General features: G+C 40.6%; 3 protein-coding genes and 1 non-coding gene across 4 annotated transcripts; 2 read left to right on the forward strand and 2 right to left on the reverse strand.

The window, feature by feature from the left end:
- Positions 1-686: 686 nt before the first annotated feature.
- Positions 687-6739, reverse strand: rab4a (RAB4a, member RAS oncogene family). Its single transcript, XM_047580134.1, has 8 exons — positions 6548-6739; positions 5656-5736; positions 5015-5129; positions 4550-4612; positions 4293-4447; positions 3956-4051; positions 3046-3191; positions 687-2376 (listed from the first exon to the last, which is right to left on the reverse strand). Exons 1-7 carry the CDS (start codon positions 6561-6563, stop codon positions 3076-3078), a joined length of 642 nt encoding a protein of 213 aa, XP_047436090.1. The 5' UTR covers positions 6564-6739; the 3' UTR covers positions 687-2376; positions 3046-3075.
- Positions 3712-3785, reverse strand: trnai-aau. Its single transcript has one exon. It is a non-coding gene; the product is annotated as a tRNA-Ile (tRNA).
- A 395-nt stretch (positions 6740-7134) lies between the features above and the next one.
- Positions 7135-15844, forward strand: phf10 (PHD finger protein 10). The gene is made up of 12 exons (XM_047580135.1): positions 7135-7306; positions 8327-8436; positions 8656-8786; positions 9050-9133; positions 9231-9355; positions 9462-9611; positions 9744-9853; positions 9980-10127; positions 10288-10437; positions 13671-13779; positions 14411-14599; positions 14764-15844. The coding sequence occupies exons 1-12, from the start codon at positions 7235-7237 to the stop codon at positions 14859-14861; spliced, it is 1476 nt and encodes a 491-aa protein (XP_047436091.1). The 5' UTR covers positions 7135-7234; the 3' UTR covers positions 14862-15844.
- A 1660-nt stretch (positions 15845-17504) lies between these two features.
- psmb1 (proteasome 20S subunit beta 1) lies at positions 17505-19992 on the forward strand. The gene is made up of 6 exons (XM_047581553.1): positions 17505-17696; positions 18042-18149; positions 18525-18606; positions 18755-18884; positions 19152-19258; positions 19380-19992. The coding sequence occupies exons 1-6, from the start codon at positions 17596-17598 to the stop codon at positions 19563-19565; spliced, it is 714 nt and encodes a 237-aa protein (XP_047437509.1). The 5' UTR covers positions 17505-17595; the 3' UTR covers positions 19566-19992.
- The last annotated feature ends 1699 nt before the right edge of the window (positions 19993-21691 follow it).

Raw genomic sequence — 21691 nt, forward strand, 5'->3', positions numbered from 1 at the left:
ATCTTTGACAATCTCAGAAAACAGGAGTGGGACAGGACAGTTAATTCAGTCATAATTGAGTTGTTTATGACTTTGGTAATGAAACCAAACTTTATAGTGGAGCTTCTGTTTCTACTGTAGAAGCATTAATTAAGTTAATTCTGGTAAGGAAATATGTATCACGTCATCTTTTTTAAACTGACAAGATGTGTCTTTCCGAATTATCTTGAGCATTAACAAAGCAGAAAAATAGATTTTTTACAACAAATAAGTCAACAGAAGTGTAATATTACTGCCTTCAATGAAAAAGAGATTTATTTAATGATGCCTATATGCTTCTGAATGGAAAAAGATACATTTTCTATACTGTAAAACTCAATTCTCTGCATTTTTATCAAACTGTATGTACATTATGAATTGATGTAGAAGACAGCAGTTGGGATTAAATGGTTTGACACAAAGCTTGTGTCAAACCACAAATAAATCACCTTTCCATCTTTCTGCTTGCAAATGACGCATTATTCTCAAGACCTGAATCTAACGCAGTAACACAACAGACGACTATTTCAATGTGTGTCATTGCAAAACATTTTGAACTGTACATAGTTACATTTTATCTCATGTGTGTGACTCCAACGGTTTAAAAACAAAAATGCTTGAAAATAGTTTTATTTCTCTTTAGCTCGAGAACAAATTCAAAGACGTTGCAGGATTTGCAGTGTTTTTTTTATTTTAAAAACATATGCTTTTATCATACACAATAAATTAAAAATCTATGATATCCAGAATGTCGAGAGAAAAACAGACATACAGAAATATAAACAAGGACCTGATGACATTAACACAAGACAACGTGGAGCAGCTGAAGCCACCGTCAGACGCCAAACACTCGTGAAATATTACTACTGTCTGAAGAGTGCCTAATTTCAGCGTCTAAATTTGAAGGTTAAAAACAACTGAAATTGTCTATGACATGCTGCAATGCTTGAATGTACCAACGCAAAACACGCGCCCTCGCGCTCACTGTTCCAAAGTTTAAAACATAGATACAGCACAGGTCAGAGAGCGTCGTAGCACTTCCCGTTAGTTTGACCCCACAGCTGGCTGCACTCGGTCGTGTAAACAGGCAACATTTAAAAGTGAGACGCATCGACCAATTTGTCATGAATGGAGTCCTTGATAAAAGAATGTTGTGTGTTCCACCACCATTTTTAACGTGATGCTGAAGTGCCACGGTGAATTAAAAGACGGCACGTTAGCGTTCACACAAAGGATTTCAGTAAGCTGACAGAAAGCCCAGTGTCTGCTCAGAGAAAACTCAAGCAGTTTTATTAAATCTGCCAAACCAGCACTTTTTCTTCCGCAACCCTTTCACAAACACTAATACCTCCTGCAAAGAGCACTTCCGATCTATACTGCTTACAAGTTGCCAGTGTATTGTAGCTCGACACAACAACAACAATAATAATATTAATAATAATACAGTGGAGCATGAAACAAACGCTGAATATGATATCTAGTATTTTCATATACATATAATATTTCTTCAAAATGAAATACTCTGATATTCTGTTCGAGAAAACATGCGTCAGTTTTTATATACAGAACCACTGTACAGTCTGCAAGATGCTGTGGGGGAGAGAGACGGCGGGTGTAAACGATGCAAGAAAGGAGGGTGAGAGCGTAGTGCGCGGTCCGGTGGCTGCACCGCCACGGAGCACTTAACTGGGAGAGAGTGGGACGAGCATATAAGGTAGTCAGAAGATGGTTAGTGGCGTGTTTAAGACGGGTAGTCACAGTAGGTGGGTGGAGAAAGAGACCTACGATAGAAGGAGAGCGTCTTAAGTGAGTATGTGTTTAAAGGAATAGTTCAAGTGTTTGGGGACGTTAGTAAGTATCAAACCGGAACAAGTTAACTTCGCCTATAATAAGGGTTTATGTGGTTCGCTCTGAAATTCAAGCCACACAAAGTCAACTAATTAATTTTTTTTTCTTTTTTTTTTAAAACACGTAAAGCAACATGTAGAGTATTCCTACAAGGCTAGAAGCTAGAAATGAGTTCGCCGTGTGAAGCAGAGAGGTCGGAGACGCGGCTATGTCAGTAACTCCCGTCCTGGTTGGAGGGCTGGGGACAGCTTGGTCCAATAGAGGAGCAGATTGTTGGAGGGTGGGCGGTCTCTGGTTACCTTGGAGAGCTTCAGAGTTCTGAGAGGGTGGGGTTGGGGGCGTGGCTGGGAAGTCTTTCCAGGTGCAGCCATGGCAACGAAGGTTCTGGAGGGTCCGTGCAAAGGTCGAAGATCAAAAAGGTCAGGGAGGAGTCACCAGCATCGCAACCAGCACCCAACGTCGGTGGGTCTCCCATGGCTGTTCTCCTCCTCCTGGTCTTCACAAACCTGCCTGCAACACGCACACGAGTAAAAGATCAAAGAGGAATCAAAGGTACATCATCGACAAGCGCTCAAACAGACCAAAACGTTACTTCATCACAATAACCACATTCATCAACCACAAACGAGATAAATCCACACCTGGAACAAACATCTTTGTTCCAGGTGTGGATTTATCTGTGGATTTAACTGACCAGATTCAGGAAGAACTAGGAGCCACAGTCAAAGCAGGAGAAGTCACACAGTATTAAGAAGCAGACTACGAATCACTGGTTCTGCTCCTTTCGCGTGATATGTTGATGAAAACAATAAATATAATCAAATATCAGCTCACCGATTAATGATTCCCAACCTAAAATTCTTCTTGAATAACCACAGTCCTTTCATATTTATTGATGTTTGGATCAGAAATAAAGCAGACGAAGCTAAAAATGTCCTCAAAAACCCCTCTGCTCTCAATCTGAATTCAGTCTGCAGAGGTTTGTGAATCATCAGACAAGTGACAGTCGAGTCAAAGAGCGACTGAGAGTCGAGAGCAATGAGCAGAATTTTAATCTGCTCCAGACAGCTTGTAAAGAACTGCTTGGCCACATCTCCAGTATCCTCATTTTTTATTTATTTTTTTTGCATGGAAGCCAAATTTCATCGTTGTATAATGGGCACAGTCTGGCTCATTCACCTTGTCTGTCTTTGTTAAAGGACCCGAACACTAGCAGCCGCACTCTTGGGTGCCCTGCGGCTGAGCACGGCGAGGAGAACGGAGCTGTCGTAACGCAGCGTCGCCATATTGGATCCCTGAGCCCATCCTCTCTGGATCCAGCTCTCCTGAAAGAGAGGCACAAGAAAAAAAAAAGACTGAAATTTTTTTTTTCTGAACTTTAGGCCTTCAAGATTCCTGATAGTTTTAAAAACAAAGGCTGAGGGCGTGGTGTGGTGTCTGGCAACAGGATGTTGTTAGTGGGGGCCTCAGGGTCCTATGGTTTAAAGGGAGAGGTCTCTGTGGATAATCCTACAAATACTTGATCAGTTTGGGATGTTTTTTGAGTCCTAACCCTTGGTCTGGTGTAGGTAGTTCATATTTAAGATCATATCTAAATGCCAGGTCCAAAAAGGTTTTAATGTTGTGGCTGATCAGTGTAAAGGGCTGTGTTGCTAGCATCTGCGAAAATGGTTCAACAATGTTCGAGATAGCGGTTTTATTGTTATGGCTGATTGGTGTACATCAGAATGACTTTATTGATCCTGGGGGGAAATGACTTTTCGTTAAAGCAGCTCCTACTCAAACTGTACCAGTTTTAAGAACAAAGACCAATGTAGGCGATAACAATAGGTGAGAGATAACTATTGGCCCATAAGGGGATCGAACCCGCGACCTTGGCATTATTAGCACCACGCTCTAACCAACTGAGCTAACCGGCCAACACAAAGGAACCTCAGCATGCCACGTCCTGGCCACAAGAGCGCCTGTGTATGACAACAACCGACTTCTGTGCTTGTGTTGTGTGGAGCCACACACCTGCTAGTTGATCCTGTTAAGAGGGGATTTAGAACTAATGGTTACGGGTCTGGGCGACGACCACAGATCCTACCTGACTCTATCTTGTTGAGGATTTTCCGTGCACACTGGACAAAAGCCTCTTCAACGTTCTCCCCTGTTAGAGCGCTGGTCTCCAGGAACATCAGCTCTGACAGACACACACACACACAAAAGTGTTGAAAGGTGCAGCTGCAGTGTCTGCGTATAGTGTTTCATTCCTTTGTAGTCAACACAATGTACAACGAGCAGCACAAGACCAAACACAAGTAAATTACAGTTGTTTCAGGAATTTAAGCACTAAAGACAAAAATAGGTGATATCCTTCTGATAAAAACAGATGTTATTAGAAGTTTGTGGTGAAGAATGAATCCCTGAACTGTTGCTCGTACCGTTCTCCTGAGCGAAGCGAGATGCCTCCAAGAACGTGACCTCTCTGTCAGCGTCCAGGTCCTTCTTGTTCCCGCACAGGATGATGACAATGTTTTGACTGGCCAGCATCCTGGCATCACTCAACCATGTGGTCAGAGCGTTGTATGTCTCTCGACTGCAGCGAGGAGAGGAATAAAGAGAAGGAAGAAACGGATTGGAAGCTGGACAGAAAATGGGATCTTGTCTAAGGACCTGATTCAGTCATGTCCTGTGATACCTGGTGATATCGTAGACCAGCAGGGCTCCTGCTGCTCCTCTGTAGTAACTCCTCGTCACAGACCTGACACAAACACACACACATGTCAATACAAATACATCCTATGTGATAAACACTTTTATTTTTTTTAATCATAGCTGCCTTTATAAAAAGAAAAAATCTTGTTCTAGTAGAAACTGGAACAAATGAAATTAGTGACATCTCTGTTACAGCAGTCACAACAATCCAAGGCAGCAAATACATCTAATGAAGTGAAAATGTCTGCTGCGTGAAAAGTTTATCTAACTTTCACTCATTTTCTTCCTGATTATAGCTCCCTTCCTGCAGGGCAGGTCACTGTTTGATTATGCAACAGCCAATTTGCATATGTGCACACACAGTCTAAAATATGTTAAGGCTGAAGGACTAAACCTGTGCGCTGCTCAGTGAAGCTGTGTGTTTATGTTGGGATCTGTCCCTGCCTACCTGAACCTTTCTTGTCCTGCCGTGTCCCAGATCTGCAGTTTGACCATTTTGTTGACCACACTGATGATCTTGGAGCCAAACTCCACTCCGATCGTGTGGTTGGACTCATCCTTAACTGGAAATGAAAATGAAATACGGAATCATGCATCATTAAAAATGCGTCATTAAAAAGTGGAAGGCACAGTAATGAGAATACACTGTACAAGATAATATGTATGACTATCCAGCCATAACACATTTCTAGAGATATTACACTTAAAGAAAAAAAACACGCTAATAAGTGTTGACTATTAATTAACACTGTTTTTAACTCATTTACAGTTTCCTGTGACTAATTAATTCATTCAGTTTTAATTAACAGTTTGCTGTGCAGTGTTAATTACTAAACCATGATTCTCCCTTTTGTCCAAGGATTCATTCGTCCAGTTCTACTTATTTTATCAACTTTGTTTTACGTTTGCTTGTATTTAAAATTGCATATTCTTATGTTTTCGTGAAGCACTTTGTAATGTTTGTTGGAAAAGTGCCATACAAATGAAGATTTATAGGAGATTATTGCTATTATTCTCGTAGCCATGTAGTTGCACTAGAAGTCAGACAAACAGTGAGCGGGGCGTGCATGCTGGGTGTTTCTGATTTACATTTCTTCTCTATGAACTGGTGCAGCAGACAGGATTTGCCTGTTCCAGCGTTCCCAATCACCAGGAATTTAAACAGGAAATCTGAGGAGGAAGCACAGACAAAAGTGAAAATGCATGCAACACAACATCTATCTATCTATCTATCTATCTATCTATCTATCTATCTATCTATCTATCTATCTATCTGTTCTTCTTAAAAGCACCACAGCGATGATATCTTGAAATTTTGTTATATCATGCATATTTAAAGGCTTTTCTACTTCCTGTATGAATGTTTATTTTAAACTATAAATAGCACTTGATTTATGGTTAGTGGGTGTCTCTGTCCTCATAAATCTGCAACATCATAAAATACAGCAAAAACACAACATAGCTTGGTTGTAAACAGCCTTTAAAAGTCAAAAAAAATATTTAATATTCATAGAACTATATGTAATCGCGCCACCAATAAATCCCTTGCAGTATAGCGTATGACGTATCATTGTTTTAATGCAAAAATGTGTAAACCAGAGCAGCAGTGCTTCACAGATGTGTGTTATTGGTCATTCCGGGTTACACAGCCCGGTCAGACATTCATATCAGCTCCATCACACCCAGCCCTGAAACCAGCTGTCAGCTTCCTGTCTTTTCCTCCAACCTCAGTTACGTTTGTAATCTTGTGAACTCGATACATTTCGCGTGGAGGGCTACGATAAACTCTGCTGTACAACCTGCGTGTATTTCCTTACGCTGACATCGCTCTTTTAAGGGCCATCGACGGCTCTGTTAGCCTACCAGCTATCTGTTTACGATGAGGAAAAACCCCTCTCTACTCGGCACACCTGCCTCATCCCATCTCTGTGGCTCCAGGGAGATGTTAACAGTGCCCACTGGGCACAAGCTGCCTCCTTACCGTATGACTCCGACATCACCGGGGTGGCGGTTTGACAGCACGGATGAAGGGAGGGAGAAAGAGAAGTTAACAGATGGAGAGCTAGCTAAGTAAACGAAAATAGTCCTGTGGACGATTTCCGCGGATCCCAGCTGATTTTCCCCTCCGACTTCCCGTATGTGGTTTGTTTCAAAATAAGAGTCGCCCGTGATCCCAGTCGTTGTAATGCACAGAGGCTGCCGCGGGGTGGCGCTGTTTAAGACGTTCACGCTATGTTTTCACGTTTCACAGAAAACAGAAATACGCACTTTGTAAATTATTTGGAGTGTCCCGTGCCTTAGTTGCTCTACAGGAATAGAGTTTGCGTAAATGACAAAAGATCTTTGAGGTCTCCTCAAGTAGTCTCCCCAAGTGATGGATCTAGTAGCTCCGTCTATTCGTTCAGAGCAGAGTTTTCATTCAAATTTGACACGTACACTTAACTTTAAATCAACGCTTGAATTTCCATACGTTTAGACTGTTGTGTATAAAATTGCAATATCAATTAATTAAGACATAGACGTAGATATTTTCCCAACCATGACTCCAGTCCACCAGGTGTCGGCCATGTCTCCTAAACGTCCGGCAGTAACCGACACAGTTCGGTTCAACAGAAGAAGAAAAAGAAACAGACGCACGGCTAATGAGAGTTAGCTTCTGGAGCTGAATATGGCTGCTGTGCTCCCCGTCAGACCGCCGTGCGATAGCAACCCCGCTACTCCGGGAGCACAATCCATAAAGGTGACACTTGCACTGCCTAAAATCGCGAACAAGTCTCATTAGCCTTGGTATATGGACGCTACGTGGTTGCTTGCTCAGCTAACTGCTAGCAGACTAGCCAACGGCCATCTCCGTCCATTGATTGACACTTGATAGCCACAGTAGCATCGCTCCTTTGTTTTCACGGGTAGTGTAAACGGATCATTAGCTCGTTCCTCCTCCAGGTCCCTGGTGTTTTTACAGACAGTACCATTTCCTTTTTCTTTAAAAAAAAAAGGAGGGAGCGTGACATTAAATAGTATAATGCTCTTTTACGGGTGTCTTGGCCCTCTCTGTCACTGCGTTTTCTTCCCCAGCTGTGTATAAAAACTGTTTTGTTTTGTTACGTTGCAAACTTTCACAATCACAGGCGACACTCTGTTGATAAGTCATTATAATTATACTCAACGATGGTCAAAAGAATTTCATAATTAATGTGTGGAAATAAAATCTTCACCCACTACAGTAACTTAATATATAAGTTAAAATTCCCTCCAGTACATATATGTGATGGAAGTTACTGAGGTGATTTTAGTGTTGATACATTAACTGGATTAAATCGATCCGTAAATGTACATTAACACAATCGCGTGTTACATTTAGGGGAAGGAGCTGGATCTATATACTTGACTTTTTGAGAGTTTTGCTTTATGTTCAGTTTTGTGGCTGTTTTTAATTCCAAATTCTTCCTTTTCTCGCTTCCCATCTACTTGCAAGTTGTAGTTCAACATTGTATAGGATGTAATGAAAATGAAAACACAGTTAAATCAGCAGCTCTTAGTTATTTCAAACTAATTCTGAATAGTATTAGTGAATATTCACAAAGCTAAGATTTGACGCAAGACAGTTTTAAAATGTCTTGATTTTCAGTGTAGATAATGATCTGACAAAAATCATAAAAAGTTTCTGGTATAAAGTCAAAGCATTGTGTGTTTGCCAATATCACATTATGTTAGTTTTCTGTGTTTTGGTTTAAATGTTTTTTGTTTTTTTCCTTTGTAGGAGGATGTAATAGAAGAAGAGTCCAATGATGGCAGCCAGCCTCCGAAGAGAAGGAGAATGGGTTCAGGGGACAGCTCTCGAAGCTGTGACACCTCCAGTCAAGACCTTGGGTAGGCTGGCACTGCGTTATCATTGTATCATTCATTCATGTTTATTCATATCATTAAATGTTTTTTTTTATGTTATATGTTTTTCATTTACTGTACCCTTTAAACACAATTTCTATGTATTTAGTGAAACTTTACAACTTCAGCTGCCAAGCTCTCCTAACTGCCCATGATTGTTTTTATTGTTTTTAATTTTTTTATTGTTTCCACCTTCCCTTCCAGTCCCACATATTTTCCTGCTGAAAACCTGACAGAGTACAAGTGGCCCCCAGATGACACAGGAGAGTACTACATGCTGCAGGAGCAGGTTAGCGAGTATTTGGGAGTCACATCATTCAAGAGGAAGTATCCTGGTAAGAACTGGAGTAAATTGATAATGCTCTGTCTCTTTAACTGTTTATTATATTTTGTAGTGGAGATGATGTAGACTTAAATATTCAGCTGTATTGCATCGTATTGTAGAAATTAAATTCTGCCTTTGGTTAATGTATTGAACAGCGATATTTCAGTATCTGTACATAAGCAGTGGTTTTATTAACACAGGCTTTAGCTCTGTAAGCGTGTTTTGTCTGCTGTAACATCGGTCGTGTGTTTTTACTCTGTTATCTCTCTGTAGACATGGAGAGGAGAGACTTGTCCCACAAAGAGAAGCTCTACCTTCGTGAACAGAACGTCATCACTGAAACACAGTGCACTCTGGGTAGAAAAGATCCCAACAATCACACATGTACTCAACATTGCTAGCAAGGTACCTTGTTCACATGATGCACACACTGAATACTTTGGTTTGTCTCCAGGTCTGACTGCTCTGCGGAGTGATGAGGTGATAGACCTGATGATAAAGGAGTATCCCACCAAACACTCAGAGTATTCAGTCATACTGCAGGAGAGGGAGCGGCAGAGAATAGCAAAGGAGTATTCTGTAAGTACACAAATAGTGGAGAAGTATCGTATAGAACTTGGAGCTGATGTTTAAGAAATATTCTGTGTACATGTATATGTTTATATTATTTGATTTTTATTCGTAGCAAATGCAGCAGCAGAACCCTCAAAAGGTGGAGGCCAGCAAGGTCCCTGAGTACATTAAGAAAGCAGCAAAAAAAGCTGCGGAGTTCAACAGTAACTTCAACAGGGAACGTATGGAAGAGAGGCGCGCTTACTTTGACCTCCAGACACACGTGAGTCCGACTTGAATTGACAGACATTTCATTGTTCTACTCCAGAGATTCTGTAAAGAGACACTGATGCACGGTTGGCTCTGAATTTAATTGATTTCAGAGAGTTTGACATGCGTTGCGTTTGTTGTCCAGATTATCCAGGTGCCTCAGGGTAGGTTCAAGGTACTGGCTCCAGAGCTAACCCAAACAGGGCCTTACCCTGTGGCTCTCATACCAGGACAGTTCCAGGACTACTACAAAAGGTACATTACACTCTAAAATACAGCATTTTATTTACATTTTTTTCAGGTTAGGTCAGTTAAAAATCTATAGTTACATTTTTCTCGGTGAGCTGATTATGTGATGCATCTTCACAATGTTTGTGACAGGTACTCTCCCAACGAGCTGCGATACTTGCCGCTGAACACAGCTCTGTTTGAGCCTCCACTGGATCCAGAGCTCCCTGCACTGGACTCTGAGCCTGACTCAGACGATGCAGAGGATGGCAAGGAAGACAAGAAGAACAAGAACTCATCTGTAAGACATTAAGCTGGGCTGTGTCTGAATCATCCATCCAGGATAATGATGCATATTTGTAATGGATGTCAACTGCACAGTAAATCTAGTGTCTGTGTGACAGATTCTTGAACATCAGTGTTATACCATCTGTCCTCCACCCTCTTCTGTTATTCTGCAGGACAGCTCTTCAGGCAACACATCAGATGTGGAAAGCCAGGAGGGAGGAGGTGGACAGGGCCACAAATCCAAGGCCAAAGACAGGATGTCAACGGGCAAAGACGGCAACCCTCGTCATTCTGCCTCCCACAAAGCCACCCCAGGGTACAAGGTAGAGGACAAAACCACCTGAACTCTTCTCCAACAACAGCAGCAGCACTTTTCTACACCTCCTCCTCTTTCTACTACTACCACTCCCTTACTCCATCCATCCCGCCACCCCTCCCTAGCTTTCTTCACTTTGTTCTCCGGCTTCTACAGTTTGCCAGCTTTTTCAGCTGGGACAACCTGCTCCACACAGACACACACACGCAGACACACACTGGGGGTCCCGTCTACAGTTTTTGTTTTTATGATTCCCACGTGGCTTTTTTTCTCCCCCCTCTTTGTACAGACTGTGAGCAATAAGAACCTTTTAAAGGAACAGTTCACTTGTTTCTTTTTCACTGCACTTTCACTTTTTTTTTGTTTTTTCAGCGAAGACAAATTTGAACTTTAAAAGTTTTTCCTTGATTGTCTTCAATATACCTCTTGTCTGTCCTCACTTGTCAAAAAAGATACTTCCAAGACAAGTAAGTGGATGTTTTGGCTGCTAGTTTTCTTTTTTCTCTTTGAAAAGAAAATTCTTTTTGTTACTCTATTACAGAAAATATAAACCACATACAGTGTGTGGTTGCTTTTAAAACGTAGTTGATGTTAACACTAGAGAATTCTAACATTTCTATCTGAAGTGTAGGAGGCACTTAACCCTTATGTTTTAAGTGTGTATTAGTAAAAATAACATGTTTGTTCATACACCATGTGATGTACTGTTAATATGTTAATAAGTATCAGACAGCTGTTTGACATGGGCATTACCTGTCCCGATAATGTCGTTTGGAGTGATGAGGACTTGCAGACCTTGTTCACACTGTGGCTGAGCTGAGCTAGAAATAGTCCGTGTGCTGACTGTCTGAGCCGGACGAGCCACGATATAACCTCACCTTTCTCCAAAACCCAGTGTTGGATCATCTTTGCTACTCGTTGAATTCTGTCTAAATGTTCAAGACACTGATAACACCTGTTCACTACACCCCACTGTGCACTTTCTGATTTTAGTTTACTTTTCAACAACCTTGCATAAGAAGGTTTCTAACCGTTTAAATAAATTATTTAAATTCCTGATATATTATCTCTGCAGAGAATATAATGGACCTGAGTAAATGCAGTTGAGCTCAGCTCAGCTTTGTGGTGTGGGCATGGTCCTCTTAAAGTGTCTGTTAAACTGTTACCGGTTTCAGTGTATTTAAGTTTGATTTAACTTAACTTTTAATTCACCTTCATTACCTTTATTTATCTGATGATTTTCCATATTCTTTTGAGCCTGCAAACGTAGCATGGCAGACAGACTTCACTAGAGTTAGTCAGTTCCATTATACCTCCCCCTGTACTGTATCAGTTTGTGATCAATACAAAACGATGCAGATTTCTATATTTGAAAAATAAATAAATAAATGCAGTATATAGAAATTTTTACTCTTGGTGAATTGGCCAAATTAAAAACGCTTGTGACAGTGTAGAGTTGAAACAGTCTCCTGTCAGTGGTAGATTTGTCATTTATTTTCGCATTTTCAGAAAATCCCAGTTAAAATTTTGATGATTTTTTTAATACTTCCCCGACACCACATGTGGCTGATTAACACGTCACAGCTCTAGTTTGGCTGCCATCTACAGGACATGCAGCAGATACTGGTCAAAGCTCCATAAGGCGTTTGAGTAGTGTGGTGTTACACAAACATGAATAAAAACTAATTGTGAACAGCAAAGTTGGGATTATGACGAGTTCCTCTACAGCATTAGTGTTGTTCACATAATATATATGATAAGTACATGTATATTGCACCAGAAACATGACATGAGAAGCTGGAGCTAGACAGCCTTTCGTACCTCTAACAGTCTGGTGTCATCATTTAGACTCTGAGTATGAGGACGTCTGATATTTATAGGACTGTGTTTGTAGAGCTCGGTTCCACAAGCGAGCGCGACTATAAAACTATTACTTACTCTTCATTCCTGTATTAATGTTAAGAGCAATAAGATGCCATCGGAAAGACTTCTTGCCACATTATATAAAAGCAATGATGCCGAAAGAGTTTTTTCTTTTTCTTTTATGTGCATGCTATACACTATTTATTGTCCAAATTCAGTTAATTTAGAATAAAATGTATTCAAACTAGTTGGATTCAGCCTCATGACTGGATGACTTCACAGAAGAAACATTTTAAGTGCATTCACTGGGCTAAGCTTTAGACGCGACATGTTTCACGTACCTGCAGATACATTTCTATAGTTATGAGGAATGAGTTCACAATGTTAGCGTTCACTAAACCTCTTACTTTACAGTTTTAAACTTGAATATGTCTGAATGTAGGCACAAGGAATTCAGAGGACTGAATCCAGCTCTTCCATTTCTTATTTCCTTCTCCTGCTGCTGTCTTGCTCTTAGTTTTGTCCTCTGCTTTGGTTCTAGTTTTGGATTTTCATTACCAGACCATGTCCTTTATTTACCCATAGTTTTGTACTTGTTGGCTGATTAGTCTGATCTGCTCACTTCAAGGGACCAGGGACATTTTAATCAAGGATTCCAACAAATATTGGAGTGTACGAAGTTATTTGTTTGCCGATGAATAACAAGAAGACGTCAGGTGCTACTTTGATTGTTGATCTGTAATTTTTTTTTTAATTTATGCCAGTGGCAATAATCCAGTAATAGTTAAGAGAATAATAATAATAATAGTAATAATAATCGTTTGCATTCTTGCTCAGTGATAAAAGCGTAATAAAAGTGTAAAAATGCTTTTTCAATTCTGTTGCTTCCTGCACAGATACGGGAAGATTTTAAAGATGGAAATATTTCCTATTTGCCTGTGTCCTGATTCAAATGTCCCCGATCCTCTTTTCCTCTCTACTCTTTCTTCTCTGTCCCCAAACGGTAACTTCAGTATCAACTTTGGATTAATGCGTTTACAAACTAAGCGTTCTAAAGTCATAGAGGGGACAGAAATTACGAATGTGACGCCCTCTGTGTCACAATCTGAGGCTCAGCCACCGTTTGATAAGAGTGGACAAAAACAGTTGCTACTGTCTTTAAGTGCTTTCGGGCAGCGGCAGTTCTCCCGTATTCGTGCCCTCAGATATATTTTGATCTCTTGGTATTTTTTACACTGTTAAAGTTTGGTGCAGAGACTCCACTAGCCGTGAAAACCAGGCTACCAGCTTTAAACAAATACTGTATACATCTGTATTTCCATGACTACAGGATACCAGTGTGTGATTGGTTTTTATAGCGTTATTCTGCCCTTGCAGCCTAAGGTCATTCCCAATGCTATATGTGGCATTTGCCAGAAGGGTAAAGAGGCCAACAGGAAAGGCAAACCAGAGGCTCTCATTCACTGCTCCCAATGTGATAACAGCGGTAAGTTCACACCAACTCAGGTTTATAGGGTAGTCTCCTGTTTTTTTAAATGTCCTGTTTTGTTGTATGTTGTACTTTAAAAAAAAAAAAAGAAAATTGTACCATTATAAACTATACATTATTTGCGCTTAGAGTCTTTTATGTAATGAATCATCTGTACAGTTAGCTAAAGAAAACGGTCAACTATCCACGAAACCACCAGCTAACGTCATGTCATCGTGTGTCGGAGCGTTGTGTTTACATCTAGACAGTGAAGCTTGTGTGTGTTCAGTTATTGGGTGTAATTTACTTTTGAAATGAATTAGATGGACACACTTTTGTAGCTGCAGTCATTCGCTGTCGTTGGTCAGAAACATCATCTTGCTCTTTATATTTAATGGTGGCCAGAGAAAATACAGTAATTATATCACTATAACATGTTGGTGGATATGTCGCTGTGTCGCGGTGTGTGTGAGCTGCCCTAGAACGACAGGACACTGCATTCACGTGTGTACATGAGCTCGCTCACATTCTGTCTGTTTTTGTGTCTTGGTGTTGTGTGTCTGTGCACGTGTCGTGTATTTATGTGGTTACGTGTGCGTCTTCGACTCTTCTGCTTCTGTGCTCGTGTCTCTGTGTTCTTACCCTCCAGGACACCCGTCCTGCTTGGACATGAGCGAGGAGCTGGTGCGCGTGATCCAGACGTACCGCTGGCAGTGCATGGAGTGTAAGACGTGCACGGTGTGCCAGCAGCCCCACCACGAGGACGAGATGATGTTCTGTGACAAGTGCGACCGTGGGTACCACACATTCTGCGTGGGCATGGACTCCATACCTACAGGTCAGTGTTTGTCATGTGAGCTGGGGTGGATTGATTGGTAGACATGAAACAACAATAGATACTATGAGGGACAGAGAAAAGCACAGTTAGTTTGTCTTCTTTATACACTTCAGTATTATTGTGTGTTTCTGTTGTAGTTCTTAATTCGTTCTGTGTGTCTTCAGGTCTTTGGGTGTGTGAAGTTTGTGACAAAGATTTCAACACACCCAAGAAGAAAGGAGGAACCAAAACCCCTAAGAAGTCCAAGTCTGCTCACAAATGATCAACAACTACATTAACCATAAAACCTTGACCAAATTCTGCAGAAGTGTCCAATATTTAGCCAGTCACAGAAGCTGTAAAACATCAGATAATTGAAAACGTGCTGTTGGAAAATGATAATTGTAGAAGCCGAGTTTGTGGTGAGGTCAGGCTGATTATTTTACTATTATTTCACATATGTAAGCCAAACATTTACTTTGTGTATGTGATTTTGCAGCTAATGTTCATCCAGATTAGGCATTCATTTCAGAAGATAAACTGTGTCAGACTCATTCATAAATATGAATACAGCTAATCTGTAAAATAAAATCCAACCGGATGAACTGGACTAGACCCTTTGAACTAACCACTAACAATATCAGAACATTCCAGCTTCATGAAAGCGGTGGATTTCTGACTTGAACGTTTCCACGGTGATCAACTCTTCGCTGTGGAGTAGTTCCAGTTGAACTAAATGGTGCTTTTAATCCTGTCATACTGAAACAATCATGGTTTACTAGAACTCGCTGATGTAGTTCAGTTTCTTTCAGAATTACTTTTTTTGTATTTTGTATTTTGTTACAGTTTGTGTTTAATGAACTTTTATTTAATGAGGCAGGCAAGAGCAATCTTATTTAAGCTAGCAATGACACGGTCCTTCTGATCCTGTGTAGTGAGATGTAATGCACATCATGGCTGCTGGTGTTGACAGCTTTTGGGAGTCAGTCTTGATCATCTTAAAAGGAGTGTCTCAGCTCCTCACTGTCTCCTCACTGTTATTGTTGTGCAAAAATGGAACCACTTGTAATTACACACTGAATTGTAATTACACTGAAACGTCGTTCACATCGGTTTGATTATACTTGTTTGCGATCAGCTGAAAATAATGTTCTCTGTCTATTTTGTATTGTCCTGCAATAAACAGGTACGGAAAGGAATATTTGTTTCTGAAAATGTCATGGTCACTGAACTGTTTTTTTCAATAAAAGCTACTTTGAAAAACTGGTTCATCCTTTATTATTTGTGTCTCATGTTGAATTTAAACTGTTAACTGTGTTACTTCGTCTTACTTTAGTAGTGTTTCTAAACATTTGTGACAGATTGAACACCAAGGAAAATTGAAGCTGTGTGTGACTGACATCCAACTTCCCAGTGTTACCTTTTTAAAGATCGTCATCACAGGCACATGGGACCAACTGTGTTGCTGAGATGGGGCAGTCGGTTTAGTCTGGCTTCACTCCACACCTCAGGACTTTGATGATTCCAGGTCGGAGACAGTGAACAGACTCGTAGGCTGGTTCATCTTTAACGACGACGGGAGGAGCCAACACGTCAGGGCCGACAGGTGTACGAGAGATTTATACATATGCTGGAGCCCTCCCAAGTAGACAAAAAGGATGCAAAGAGAAACAAAGATGGGAAAAAAAGACTCCCTTCCTCTTTCTGTTGCTTTGAATTGGAGACGGGAGTGTTAGTGTTTGATTTTCGAGAATTGATGCCATGGAGAGGGTGTAAAAAGCATTTTTTTTTTTTTTTTTTTTGTCACACATCTATAAAGGAGACATAGGCTTCAACATCCCAATTACCAACTCCATGTGTGTCTACTATATCTGTGTGCAACCAGGTGATCCAAGTGGGTGCAGGCTCAGTGGAGTGTGAAATGTAGCTTCTTTAGTCAGCACTTTTGTGTATGGTGTTACCTGCCAAGCTGTTAAGGATCACCTCAGTAAGACCTGCTGCCTTTAGCTCGGAGCCATGCTGTTAGCTGCTTATGCATTGGTGCAGTATTTCCAATCTAATAATGCTGCTCAGGACAACAGCAAGGATCTCATCTGGTCTCCAGGTGCACTGCTCAGGACAGGGTGGTTCTCTAGTTCATTTCTAGAGGAGCCTTCTCATCACTACTGGACCTTTACAGAACCAGGGTTGTCAGGAGAGCCGGTCACATCAACAAGGACAACACACAACCACAACACAACCTCTTCACACTCCAGGCATCAGGGAGATGCTACAGGACTGTGCCAACACTGTCTATCTTCAGGCCATCAGGCTCCTCAACAGTTCAGACAACGTCATCTCACTTCCTCCCCACTCCCACTTACTGTGTCTGTAGCAAAAGGCTCAAGTCTTTTGATTTTATATGTCTTTCTCTCTATTTATTTATTATTTTCAGTGAGGGAGATGGTCAAAGCAAGGATGTTACTCTATGTTGTAAACTGTGGTTTTTACAGTACTGTGACAGCATCTTGAATATTGACTCCTGAATGTGTTCACTATTAAGATACTTCTCGATTGATCCTGCAGAAGGAAAGGTACAGTGTTACAGCACCAGAGAGGGCAGAACAATAGCACACAGGACGAGGATGAAGTATGTACAGTATAAAAATATCTAAAATATAAATAAGTACCAGTGAGTATTAAGTAGGTCAAATACTCCTTTTGCTAGCTCAAAATTTTGCTTCTCATATTACTGTAATGGAACATTATTTGCTTCCTATTTGATGATGTTTAATAATTTAATGGGGATAGTGGCCCCCGACATAATATATGTTATTATTCTTGATAATAAATAGTTTTTCATACCATATTGGCACCGCTTGCTGTACATCCAACAGCCTTAGGGGGCGCTCTCGCACAGAGGCCGTAAGAACAGGAGAGTATGTTGAGGGTAAAAGAAGAGACTGCCATATTGCAGTGATACAGCGAGTTTATCGGACGGACGGAAGCTACTATTCCGTCGGCTTTCTGTAACAAAGATGCTTTCTTCTCAGAGTTTTGGAGATTCCGGGAGGATGAAAGATTATCATTACACCGGTCCAGTAGAGCACAAGTTCTCACCATACGCTTTCAACGGAGGGTCAGTGCGGTGTTCTTCTTCTGTCTAGTTAGCATGTTAGCCTGCTAGCGTTTGCACTGGACTGCTGTTACTAGCTAACCTGCTTAGCAAACAAACTGTAAACAAAAAACAAATATTAAGTGTATGAAAAGGTTGCGAACAGAACTCGTGAGTTTGGTTCCGTATACATTTTGTCTTAATGTACAGATTAATATCATAAATCACAAATTATGAGGAAAGGATGAATGATGAGTTTCATAGTTTCAGTTTCGAATATGTAGCTTTAGTTAGCAGGATCCTGCGGCGGCAGCCCATGTGAGCTGTTTTCGTAAGATAAGTTAATTAAACTTTGTTATTGTTTTTCAGAACTGTACTAGCCGTTGCTGGGGAAGATTTTGCCATCGTAGCTTCAGACACCAGGCTGAGTGAAGGCTATTCAATCCACAGCCGGGACTCCCCGAAATGCTACAAGCTGTAAGTGCACTGTCACCTCCCTGTGAAGCCAATAAAAGGCAGCACATTAGCAGTATACATACACATAATACACTTACTCTATAACTACTCTCTGTATTTGCTACTGTGTAAAATTTAAAAAAAAAAAAAAACTAACAAAATATAAATATATTACAAACTGCATCAGAGCACAACTGCAGTTTCTAAAGAGTTAACTCTGATCTTCCAAAGATTGGGAATTAAATTGGTTTCTGCTTGTTTGTCAGTAACTAAAAACAGTGACTCACAGTTGTTGTTGAAATCTGAAAATTGTTATGTCGGTAACATGAATCTCCCAAATGTAATATATTTGCAGACTCTCTGATTGTCTCACTGACTTTCTTTGTCTCCTAACAGGACAGACACAACTGTCATTGGCTGCAGTGGTTTCCATGGAGACTGCTTGACTCTGACTAAAATCATTGATGCCAGACTAAAGGTGAACTGGTGCAGACAGTTTTCTTTTTTGGTCTCAAGTTTACTTTACAGCATGGATCCTGTACATCTCCTCACAGACATAAAAAATTGCAACATAAACTATGTGTTACTAAATATAATTTGGACCACTGTTCCCTCTTCTCCCTCAGATGTACAAACACTCAAACAATAAGTCAATGACCAGTGGAGCCATTGCAGCCATGTTGTCCACCATCCTGTACGGCAGGCGGTTCTTCCCTTACTATGTCTACAACATCATTGGAGGCCTGGATGAAGAGGGTGGGTACTGAGATCATGTCGAACAGTAGAATCAGTTTATAATTTTTAATGTCATTTTTTAATACCTTTCATTTTTAGGCTGTAACTGTGTAGTCTCTGTAATAGACCTTTACTGATGTTATTTAATGTACCTTTCCTATTACGACGTGTAAGAATGTCTATTGCAGGGAAAAGAGATTGCGTAGGGTGTCGCTTCAGTGTATCATACGGTTGTATTATCATCTTGTAATAACTGTTTTATTTGTAATATATATATATATAATGTAGGCAAGGGAGCGGTGTACAGCTTTGACCCAGTGGGCTCCTACCAGAGAGACACCTACAAGGCCGGAGGATCAGCCAGTGCCATGCTACAGCCACTACTAGACAACCAGGTACATGACGTATACATACTCCTGCATACTAAATGACTATCCAAATATATGGGACATCGCTTTGTTTCCACACAGTGAACACAGTCTGACTGTCTGTTTTGTTTTTTTAAAACTGACACAGATTGGTTTCAAGAACATGGAAGGTGTGCAACATGTTCCCCTGACCCAGGACAAGGCGGTTCAGCTGGTCAAAGATGTCTTCATCTCTGCCGCAGAGAGAGACGTCTACACCGGAGATGCACTTCGGATCTGTGTCATCACTAAGGAGGGCATCAATGAGCAGACTATACCACTGAGGAAGGACTGAGGAGGAGAGATGATGTTTCCATCTGTCTCTCGTTTCCTTTTTGGTGTTCTTTCCATATTCACCCTGCTGGTTTGGCCCATTTACATCAGGTTTCTTAGAATATGAGCATTGATCCAGTAGTTCGTTAAAATGGCCTCTTTAATGTGGCTTTAACTGGAGAGCTGATTTTTTCCATTTTTTTTTTATATCCATTCAAAGTCTACATTCATTTAAAAGTGATGCGTTTCTCCTGCTTTCCAGTTATTCCACTCACATTGTTGCATCCTTTCACATCCTTGTTTATGTGGCCTAGCGCCTGATTCTGGATCAGCACTCCTGTTCTGAGAAACCGCCTCTTCAGACACCCAAGCCTCTGCCTCTGTTCAGATATTTGTGCTCTGCTTTTCTTTTTACATTCTTAATAAATGTAGAGGATTGAAAAATCTGCTGTTCTTGTTCTTTTGCATTTCTTCATGCTCGGATTTAAATGTTTCTGCTGATCACTCTGTTACTTGTTATGCTAACCAAAAAGGACCCGGTATTAATTTGGAGTTGATTCCTCCATCATTGATATTACATTGGTATTACTTGAAATGCATAATGGACAGATATTAGAGTTCTGTTACCACAATTTAAATTCTTAGTGAATTTCAAATAGAAAATAAGTTAAGGGTTTTGGTCAAGAAATTAGAGAAATGCAAATTAACATTGTGATATGATGCTCCTAGTCTGAACAGTCATTCCAGTCTCGAAATATCTGTGTTCTCAGTGGCTGTTCAATTATTCCTAGAAATGAGCAAAACCTAAGTGTTGCAATAAAAAAAAAAAAAAAATTGCAAAAATTGCAATTTATGGAGGTGACGCAGGGGGCCAGGAGTATTATGAGATGTTGGAATATTAGACTTCATGAGAGTTACAGCTCATATGCTGCTGCCTAGTGGGTAAATGAGCAATAGGAATTAGAGTGCACCTGACCAAAGGGTTCATTACTCAAAGCGTCAGTGACACAGTGCTCTAGACCATCTAGTAAAATGCACATTTGCAATGGGCCTTTTATTGGGTCAAGCTTGTGTGGGACTTGATTTGCCACACACATTCTTATTCGACTACACTATATGGATGTGTGGTTTAAAGCTAAGAATAAATTATATTCATATAACAATAAAAGCTTCAGCTGTCCCGAAGAGTTGAGACAACCAAACTGGTGACAGGGGTGAGATAAGGAAGCATCACTCATATTGTGCAATGAAACATGCAAATGAACACCACTAGATAGGCACAGGACATCCCGGATACACTACAAAGCCGTTGGAGCTGTGTTGTATAAAGTACCAAAAGGTCTTATCCAAGTCGCTTTAACAGTACAACATTTAAATAATCCCCCCATACAATTGCAAAGGCTAACCTTAACCCTCCAGGACCGAGCGGATCTCAGCGATCTGTTAAAGTACTCGGTTTTTGAGTTACCGTATCTCACAATGGTTTGCATTATTGACAAAACTGGGTTGACAAAACGTTCGTTATTGCCAAATAAGAAAAAGGAACAATGTAACAAAAATATAAACAACACAACAATGGAAAATAAAGTCAGTAGCAGAAGTCAGTTGAGCAAATAAGTAAACAAAAACAGCAATGTAATATTAATTAAAAGAAAATTGCACAGAGAGGGAAATGGTGGCTCATTAATTTTCTACCGACGCATTTTATTAAAGGCGTCAGTTCCAGCTGTGCGATACTGCTGTGATGCTAGGATTTGAGTGTCAAACTCTGTCTATATCCACCTTTTACTACAGGTGAGGATGGAGAAGCTTCTGTAGCGCACACACTTGGAGAGAAACTGCACTCGCATGAATTCTGTGACGAGTAATTTGCTTAGACGAAAACAGCAGCATCGATGTCAGCACGCTTGTACCGATACGATACCGATGTTGGCCAAGGCATCGATACTATCGATACTTAGACCAATACGTCCAGCCCTAGCAAACAACGGTGGAGGGAGGAGAGACTCTCCGTTTTCAAGCTGTAAATGCCGTCACTTTAGAATTTGTGTCAACTAAAAACAGCCTAAGTTTCGCTGTACACTCTGTGCTGGCAAAGCCCTGTCTAGCTTCAAAAACACAACATTGAATTTAAAGAACTGTTTGGAT

This window comes from Mugil cephalus, chromosome 3 (assembly GCF_022458985.1).
Source record: "Mugil cephalus isolate CIBA_MC_2020 chromosome 3, CIBA_Mcephalus_1.1, whole genome shotgun sequence".
NCBI classification, from domain to species: domain Eukaryota; kingdom Metazoa; phylum Chordata; class Actinopteri; order Mugiliformes; family Mugilidae; genus Mugil; species Mugil cephalus.